This window comes from Micropterus salmoides, unplaced genomic scaffold (assembly GCF_014851395.1).
Source record: "Micropterus salmoides isolate LMB-PRFRI ecotype aquatic unplaced genomic scaffold, ASM1485139v1 Ms_hic_scaffold_7, whole genome shotgun sequence".
Classification (NCBI taxonomy): domain Eukaryota; kingdom Metazoa; phylum Chordata; class Actinopteri; order Centrarchiformes; family Centrarchidae; genus Micropterus; species Micropterus salmoides.
The window spans coordinates 8,948,656-8,957,595 of NW_024044459.1; the positions used below are offsets into that span (position 1 = coordinate 8,948,656).

Below are 8,940 nucleotides of genomic sequence, written 5' to 3' on the forward strand. Positions count from 1 at the left end.
CAAAAGTGTAGCTGAGGCTGATGGGAATTGACGGCGCTAGGGGCTAAAAGAAAATTCAGAGAATCACCAAAGTTATTAAAATTTGTCTTGAGGGGAACATGAATGTCTGTGCCAAATTTCATTACAACCTGTCCGATAGTTGTTGAGACATTTAACCATGAATGTCAACCTCATGGTGGCACTACAAGGAAAATGTCAGGGGAATTCCAAAGTTAGTATGATTAATTATGATTAATCCTCTGGGGAACATGAGTCTGTGGAAGAATTTCATGGCAATTAATTTTAAAGTTGATGATTTTCATCTATTTATGCAAACACCATTTTCAATAACATCAGTAAACTCATACATCAGTCTAACCCTAGTTGAAACTTTATTCAGTAATTTTTTTCTAAATGATTCACAACATAACCAGACAGCAAATCAAGCGTTTAAATGTTTTTTTATTTTGTAAGAATTATTAAAATGTACAAAAAGACAACAAATACAACAAAACAATATATTATCTGAGATTGGCTGTGTGTTTTTTTTCTCCCCGTGTGGTCAGGTAAAGAGAGTCAGTGGTCAAAGTGAGAGAGCAGCTTCTCCGCGCCGCGGGCCGTACAGGAAACACGAGGGAGAGACATTTTCTACCGGGGGCTTTGCCAAACAGAACACATATTAACAGTAATAATAAAAATAAAAAAATAACACGGTGAACGGCTGACTGAGAACCCGGTCGAGCAGAAAAAGACATCCAGCGGGATGGAGGGACATCTTTGTTGGTGATGGTGCAAACCGTGACAGCATCAAACCTCAATCAGACGAGCACCATTCCTGCAGGGGGCGCCAACGCTGCTCCTTCTACCATGCAGGTGCCGTGTTTGCCAGTCGCCTCATTCGCCTGTGGAGCAAATGGGAACAGAGCCTCAACAACTCAGAAAAAACTCAGAAAAAAGTGACAAAGTAAACTCATTTACTGTAATTTCCTCTTGTAAGACAGACCATTACAAAACTATTTTATTACTATTGTGACTATGGCTACAACTAATAATTGTTTTCATGGTTGATTAATCCATATTAATTAACGGTTTCATCTATAAAAATGGCTGAAATATTTAAAGTGTCCAAAGTCCCCGAAGTTTAAGGAGACGTCCTCAGATCAGGGCTGCAACAAAGGCTTATTTTCATCATTGACATCTTCATATTGTTTCTTATGTTATATATACTAAATTCATAAGGACATAAAAACAGTGAAAAGCTGCAATCTCTCATATTTGACAAGGGAACCATCCATTTTTGGCATTTCAGCTGATTAACGATGCTACCTATGAATGCCTAACTATGAAATTATTGACATTTAACTATTAATTCAGTTCCATATTATTTATATAGCGCCAATTCACAACAACAGTTATCTCATTGCGCTTTTAATAAAGAGCAGGTCTACACTTTACTCTTTGTGATATTATTTACAGACAACAATTGCTGTGTTTACAGTTTTTGTTGATTGGGAATGCTTTATTTTATATGTCTGCGATTTCTTAATAATTTCCTGGAATGTTTCCTAGAAAGTAATTTGGAACTAAATGGTGACTACAACAACAATGGTCAGTCAATTAATCGATTAGACAGTCGACAGAAAAAGTCATTTTTGCCAAATGCCAAAAGCGTTTGGTTCACTATTTTCTGATAATTAACAGACAAAAGTATTCATTGATTAATAAAGAAAATAATTAAATCAATCCATAATCTATAAAATGACTAATGAAAATAAGCCACTGGACACATATCACCTGGTTTCTGCTATACAATTAATACAGGCCTTGCAGCTGCACCATATTTATTACTTTTATTTTCTTAACATTTATTTAACCAGATAAAAGTCACAATGAGATTATTTTGAAGACATAAAAACAGTACTGATGAAGCAAACTGATGACGACCAAAATCAGTCGGCTCTGTCATGGAGCTCTGCCAAACATCCAGTTGACACTCACCTTGTGTTTCTGTCCTGATCTCTGATCTTCTTCTCCATCTCCGCATCTGTCAGGGTCTCCAGCAGGGGGCACCACTGGTCAGCGTCACCTGTGTTTCTAATGGCAATCTCCACTGTGGGCAGAGGGTTCTCACTGCAAAACACCAAGAACAAGGAACAAACACTTCAGTCTGATTCGGTTTACTTGACAGCAGCATTCGATGGCTGTTGATGATCAATTTGACTTTTCTTTGACCTACTCAAACATCCGATCATTCACTGTCATGAAATAAGCAGGAAAATAAATAAACTATTTTTGCATCTCCAGATGTCCAACTGTGATAGAGGTCAACACTGCTGTCTGGGTTTTCAATATTTTATTATTTCACCTCCTGGGAAGCTCAGACAGCAGACAGCAAACAAGACCTTACATTTAACCTCGTTCAACTTCAGTCTGGAACACAACACCCTTCAAAATGCCCTCAGAAGAGAGGTCACAGCCACATCGCCATGGCAACAACACATACAACAGGAGATGTAACAGGACACACTGTTTCTGCAACTCCCTTAAAATTTCAAAATCAGGAAATGGTCAAATTCCCTTTTGCGATTTGTGCAGACGAACACATCAGATCTGTGTGGAGCAATGAAGAGACTGTATGAAACATCAGGCTTTACACACAGAAAAATTCACAGTGGATCGAAACTTGCATTAATTTGCATATTAGTTTGCCAGTTTTCTGGAAATTTGGTCAAAATCTTGGATGGAAACTTGGCTAGCGACTGTCCATTAACTATTTCAGGTACAAAAAACACAGACTACTTCTTGTAGATTGTGTTTGCCAATAAATCTTAAAGCTCTACTTAGATGTCAAGGAAATGGGCTTGGTGGGTGAGGCTGGATTCTGGTGCTGCATGCCCTTCATTCAAAAAAAAGGGCAGGCAGGATACAAAATGCAAAAGCAAACACACTTTCAATCACACATTTTGCTCAGAGTTTGTGAGACCGTACCTGAAGGCATATGTCCTCTGGTGCCAGCTCAGCTGACCGCGGATGCTGTAGGCGATGGTGGTCACAAACTCCCCTCCCAGGCCAAGTTCAGAGCAAAGCTTGAGGGCGAACTTCTCCGGAGAGTTTTCCCTCTCAGACATATCCCACTCAAACTGGTCGACCAGCGAGATATTCCCAACGTGGATGTTTAACTGGAACACAAAAACATTTCATTAATAGGAGAAAAAGACAGCTGATAAATAACTTGTCTGCACCACAAGTATTATTACTCTGAGTGATGTGTGGGAGGAAAACATTAAAAGATACTAAGTATGAGCTATTGGGAGTGTAAAGCGTCACCTTGATGATGACCCTCTGGTCCGCCTGGTCCTCCAGGATGCTGTCTGTCGGATAAGACTCGATCTGCTGTCGGATGGCGGAGGCGATGGCAGGGACGAAGGCCAGCGGGTTGAGGTCCAGGTCGTCACAAAGGATCTCAGCAAACATTTCAGGCGTCATCAGCTTCTCTAAGATTTTCCAAAAAGAAAAGGAGTATGTTTTCAAAACTGATGTTGTAATTCTCTCTTCACGGCCATAAAGTCTTTGCTTTGATACCGTACTTCTCTGAGCTGAGAGAAGGTGATGACGTTACCGTTCATATTCCAGGTGAAAGCGTCTCTGAGCTTCTGTCCCTCGATCTCCATGTCCAGACGGATTGGAACTAGAACCTCAGACTGAGTGGCGTTCTCATGGATCACTGCTGGATCGTGGTCGTCAAAGCTGGGCGAGACAAACGCACAGGGCAAAAACTTAACTGAGCAGATCAAATTATACACTGCACTCTCTGCACACATGGTATTTAAAGGTCTATAAAAATTTGAAGTTTGTCTGCTCTAAAAAAGGTAAGCAATCATAATGTGAAGTTCTGCTGTTCTCTGCAAATCTAGTTGACTGTTAGTACTACTGGTTGTATAGGCAGTATAGATTCCGATGCATTTGCCTGCTTAGTGCAGTTCGTTTAGGCTGGCGTGAAAACTCAATCAAACTCTGGTTTGGACCAAACAACCGGACCGAGAGCCTGAATGGAGAGTTTCAAGAGACAATCTTAAAGGGACCAGTGCAAGCAACTTAGATATGTTTATACAAATCATTTGGTAAACATGAGTAATAAAGAAAACAAATGCCTCCTCGTGTCTAAAATCACTCACTGTTTGCTACCTAGTGCTATATTTACTTTACACCTCTTTTATTCAAGTCTGAAATACTGTATAAGTTCTGCATATTTAAAATACCCAATTTCCAACAAAAGTACTTTCTGCTAAAAACAAATCTCACAGTGCAATGCTTCCCCTTTGATGGATGTGAAATTGACAGTTATGCAGCTCTATTAACACAAAAATTATGATGGTTCATTTGCCTGAAATCTTAACTTATGGCTCACTGTAGAATATAGTGTTTGTAATGTAGGGAATAGTGAGTGAGGTAACCGGGGAGTGATTTCAGACATGGCCCTGTGCAGGTTCCTGTTGCTCACCACAGCGGGAAGGTCCTCTTCTTGTCTCGGCCCAGACGGCTGCGGTTGATGGTGGTGGAGCAGGGCACCGCATCCAGGTGGTGAGAACTGTTGGGCAGTGTGGGAACCCACTGACTGTTCCTCTTCGCCTTCTGTTCCCTGTTGACAGACCAAGACATATGGATTTGTGAAAATCCTACAAAATGAGAGGATCATGCAGTACATTTTACATCTCACCTACATGGACTTCAGCGTTAAGTGTTTATAGGTTATAATCTACTGGGAATGACAAGGTGTGTCGAACCGACACAGGCAGCGGCTGTGCCATTCTGCGTTTGACTTCCTCCCAGGTTCAAAAATAGACGGGCAGTGAATACTGAACTTTAGTAAATCTTCAATAAAAAATTTTTAAAAAATCGTAATATCTGGCAGAAAAATCGCAATTACATTTCTTTCCCCAAATCATTCAGCCCTACTCCTCGTTTTATTTTTCTACTGTTAATAATCTTAGGTTTTAGGTGTAAAGGAGTCTTTTTTCCTACTCCTTACACAGCAGCTCAACAGATATGGAATTTTTAAGACTAAGATTTATTTGAGGATTTTAAAATCTAATATTCTGATATATCCGCCGATAACCTTTTTTCTCCTTCTTTTCAGATATACATAACACAAAAAAATTATTATCCCTAACATGTTATGTGTAGAAATAACATGACATAATGCAGTTTAAAAATTAACTATTTTTATTGTTGTGAATATTACAGAAATAAAGTGGATTGTTGTGTTGTTGTGTTTGCATTGCCAACTGGGGAGTTGCAGAATGCCCTCTGGTGGACAAACTAACTTAAATGAACAAAATATGTTGGTTGGGTGGGTGACACACAACACATACAGCAGCAGAACAATGTGTAGGTAATAGGGATCAACCGATTTTTTTTCCTGGGCTGATCCCGATCATTAGTAACCAATTAGACCGATGACCATGGACCAATATGTGAAACCAATATACATTTGCTGTAAAATGTTTAATCTTGGTGTCAAAATTTTGAACAACACAAACTCCAACACAAAACTTTTTGAAAATAACAAGATTAAAGTTAATTGTAAATTAAATTAATTATAGATCATCCCCCCACGACCCTGTACGTAGGATAAGCGGTTGCCGAAGGATGGATGGATGGAGATCCATCCCAGAGATGGACTTGTTAACTATGATTGATAAATTATCATAAACTTTGTCTTTACCTGCTGACATTTATATTGTATTTATTTTATATTGTTAGGATTTTATTGATAGATTTATTGATACTATTTTTTGGTTCTGTTTTTTTTCTGTACTCTTGTTGGTTTTTCATTACTAAATATTATTTAAAAAAGAATAAATTCAGAACATTAATTATTAATAATTAATATTTCATTATAACTAACTGTACAACAAAACAAAAGTAAAGTTTCCAGCAGCAAACTAACAGTATAAAATCAGTATCTCACTGAAAACAAATGGAACATGTAAAATCACTATATTCCCAACATCAAAACACTGAGTAAGGCCCTGTGTCCACCAAAGCGTCTTTTACCAGCTGAAAACGCCAGCTGCTTTTTTCGGCTGAGACGCTTTGGTTGCTATGATACATAATATCCGTGGAGGTGATGTGCTGCAAGTATGTAAAAATGTCACCACAAAGTAGGGTAGGCCTACGTGCTCTGGCCCTTGCTCTGCATGAAGAGAAGGCTGAAACATTTAGAGCAAGGGGACGGACTCGCCGTATGTGGGTTCATGAGATTTTGCAGTTGAGGAGCTGAGATGGCACGGTGTGGTGTTTGTCCCGCTCCTCTTGCATTGTGATTGGACAGCTGGGTAAAAAGTGACATTGATGAGCGCTGCGTTTCGCCCGTTTTCTCTCAACAAGTAGCTGAGTTTACAAGTTTGCTAAATTTTAAGATATGTAGCATCTCAGTTAAACAGGCTACAAGCAGAGAGATTTAGCTTGTTTATAACTAGCTATTAGCCGAGCTAGCACAGGTGCTTGTGTTAAACAGAAACACGGCTGAGGATGGATGAGACGGAGCAGATTAAAATATCGCTTGGTACACATTCCTGCTTCTTGTACTGATGCAGTATCAGCCTTTTTAGTAGTACTGCTGGTTTTGCAGTACTCACTTACAGTAATGGGCATAGTTATGGTCAAATTGTGTAATCTACAGTGATCTTCGCTCACTTCGCTCCGAGTGTGTGTGTATGCAAAGCTCTGCTGACAGAGGAGGGGAGGGGCAGCAATATGGTGGCTCGCTCGTTCTATTGGCTACTTCTGCACAATAGTCAGTGTTGATAGGCTATTACTCGTGACTTGAAACCAATCAGCTAGTACTGTGGGTGGGAAATTGCTCCAGCACACAGAGTGGTGAGTATAGACCGAGAGAAGCGGCTGCACCAGAGCCAAAGGAGCGCATTTTTAAATTAATTGATTATATCGGCTATCTGTTTTTGAAATGACTGATGCAGATTATTGGAAAAATGCTGAAAATCGGCCAGGCCGATTATTGGTCAACCCTTGTAGGTAACACTGCGAGCTTCAGTTTACAAGCTGTTAGCAAGTCAGACAGACAAATCAAGACCTGTTCCCTCATTCTGAAGTCCCCACATTGTGCACTGAGCTAAAATTTGACTTATTCTGCATTCACTATGAAGGGATATTCTTCAATCAAGTGTTTCCTCAGCACTCTTAAAAAAACCAAGGTGCAGTATGACTACACCTCAGACTTCAGACTGGCTGAAAAATCTCAGAAGCCCTGTCACGGCCTTCCGACATGTTTTCAATCACCCAAAACAAACCCATGTTGCACGCATCCCCAAAAACTCACAGTAAAAAGAGCAACATTCCCAGATCTGTAATTTTAGAAACTCATTACAGAGACCTCATTTGCAATACACATTCTGTCACTAACATTACAAACATCAGTTTGCTGGTTTTCCTACTTACTTGCTTTGTAAGTAGGAAAACCTGCAAAATCGGCAATGTATCAAATACTTGTTCCCCCCACTTTACGTTACAGGCGCTGTCCTGAACATGTTTTCAGAGGTGGCTGTAGTGGAGGTACCTGAGATAGGCGGGGGGCTCAGTGCTGATGGAGACAGCTTTGTACTTCTCATCGTTTCCTTCAAGGATCTCCTCGACCTCCGAAGCCTTCAGCAGAGTCACACTTGTGGCCAGCTGAGTGTAGCCATGATCTGAAGAACAAGAACAAAAGTCAAATCAAAGCAGAAACAGCAACTGACACCGTAAATGTGGGACTGAGCCGGCCAGACATTTCTATGATAATCATTCTGTCAAACTGTGTATCCACTTCACAACCTTTTTTCCCCAAATTACAAAATGAGATGTTGTCAACCTCTACAAGCAAAATAAATGTAATTAACCATCAGTGGTATAATCAGTATGGAGTTTTACACTCTGAAATTATTTCTAGAGCTCAGTACTTTTAGCATCTTTAAAAAAAGAACTGTCAGTTTTTTTTGCATATTGAGAATCACATTTTTCAATTTTCTATTTGTGCAAGATACATTTCTACAGGACATATTAGGGGAAACAGATAATGCTGGGGATTCAAAGCTTGGTACAACCCTACCGAGCTGTAGATGTGTTCAGACTCCACTCTACTGACCGTGTGATGACTCCACTATTTTCTTCCTTTCTTCTACTGATGCCAGTTTTCTCCATAATGACGGGTATCTTTTATACAGGGAGCCTCTGAACATACGGAGGTAGTTTCCCACCTGAACTCACACAATCAGAGAGAAATCAACAAAATTTTATAATTGACAGATTAAATCAATAATGATTAGTTGCAACCCTACATACCATCTTAAGATGTTCTGTGTATGACAAACACTGCTAAAAACTGTAGGAGTGTACAATATAATCTAAAATCTATTCAACATTATAAATTCTTACATCTTATGTATGGTACATTTCCTGAATAACAAATCTAACTTGTATTAAACACATACATTCATATTAACATTTCCTTCATTATACCAGCTTACTATGAATGTTCTTATGGATTATTTAACTCCAGTATGATCACTTACACATACTGATTTGTGGGTTGAACTTATTATTATTACCAAAGCATATTGATTACCTTCATTCTTACCCGACTGCAACTTTCTGTACTCCAGGGCGCATGATTCTGAATGCCAGACATTTAGCACAAGGCACAGTAGCGCTACATACTGACAAATAAAAAATTCTGACACCCGATTAGAAATTAATGTTAATTCATACTTCTTTGTTCTATCCAAAACTCACACAGGCGCAGGTTCACGCAATTAAACTAGACATTTTGAAAGCCGTCTTAAGTGTATCTTAACGTTACTTACATCACGAACATCTAAATTATTTCAGAAGCCACCATTAAATTATGAGGCTAAGAGTCTGGTAACATATTACACGGTTACTTTGTAAGCAACGTTAAACTAA

At 39.3% G+C, this 8,940-nt stretch overlaps 1 protein-coding gene across 1 annotated transcript; it reads right to left on the reverse strand.

Annotated features, from left to right (window-relative positions):
- Positions 1-530: 530 nt before the first annotated feature.
- On the reverse strand, positions 531-8,268 carry LOC119892140 (SWI/SNF-related matrix-associated actin-dependent regulator of chromatin subfamily B member 1). The gene is made up of 8 exons (XM_038704253.1): positions 8,123-8,268; positions 7,559-7,688; positions 4,481-4,618; positions 3,599-3,726; positions 3,307-3,473; positions 2,968-3,158; positions 1,978-2,109; positions 531-881 (listed from the first exon to the last, which is right to left on the reverse strand). Exons 1-8 carry the CDS (start codon positions 8,214-8,216, stop codon positions 842-844), a joined length of 1,020 nt encoding a protein of 339 aa, XP_038560181.1. The 5' UTR covers positions 8,217-8,268; the 3' UTR covers positions 531-841.
- Positions 8,269-8,940: the final 672 nt, after the last annotated feature.

What these genes read in the sequence shown, in the direction of transcription:
- LOC119892140 (XM_038704253.1), bottom strand. Translation starts at nt 8,216, where the DNA reads ATGTTCAGAGGCTCCCTGTATAAAAGATACCCGTCATTATGGAGAAAA. An exon ending in TTTCACCTGGAATATGAACG is followed by an intron (nt 3,474 to 3,598) that starts GTAACGTCATCA and finishes GGAAAATCTTAG; the next exon opens with AGAAGCTGATGACGCCTGAA. An exon ending in GATCAGGACAGAAACACAAG is followed by an intron (nt 882 to 1,977) that starts GTGAGTGTCAAC and finishes TTTGCTCCACAG; the next exon opens with GCGAATGAGGCGACTGGCAA.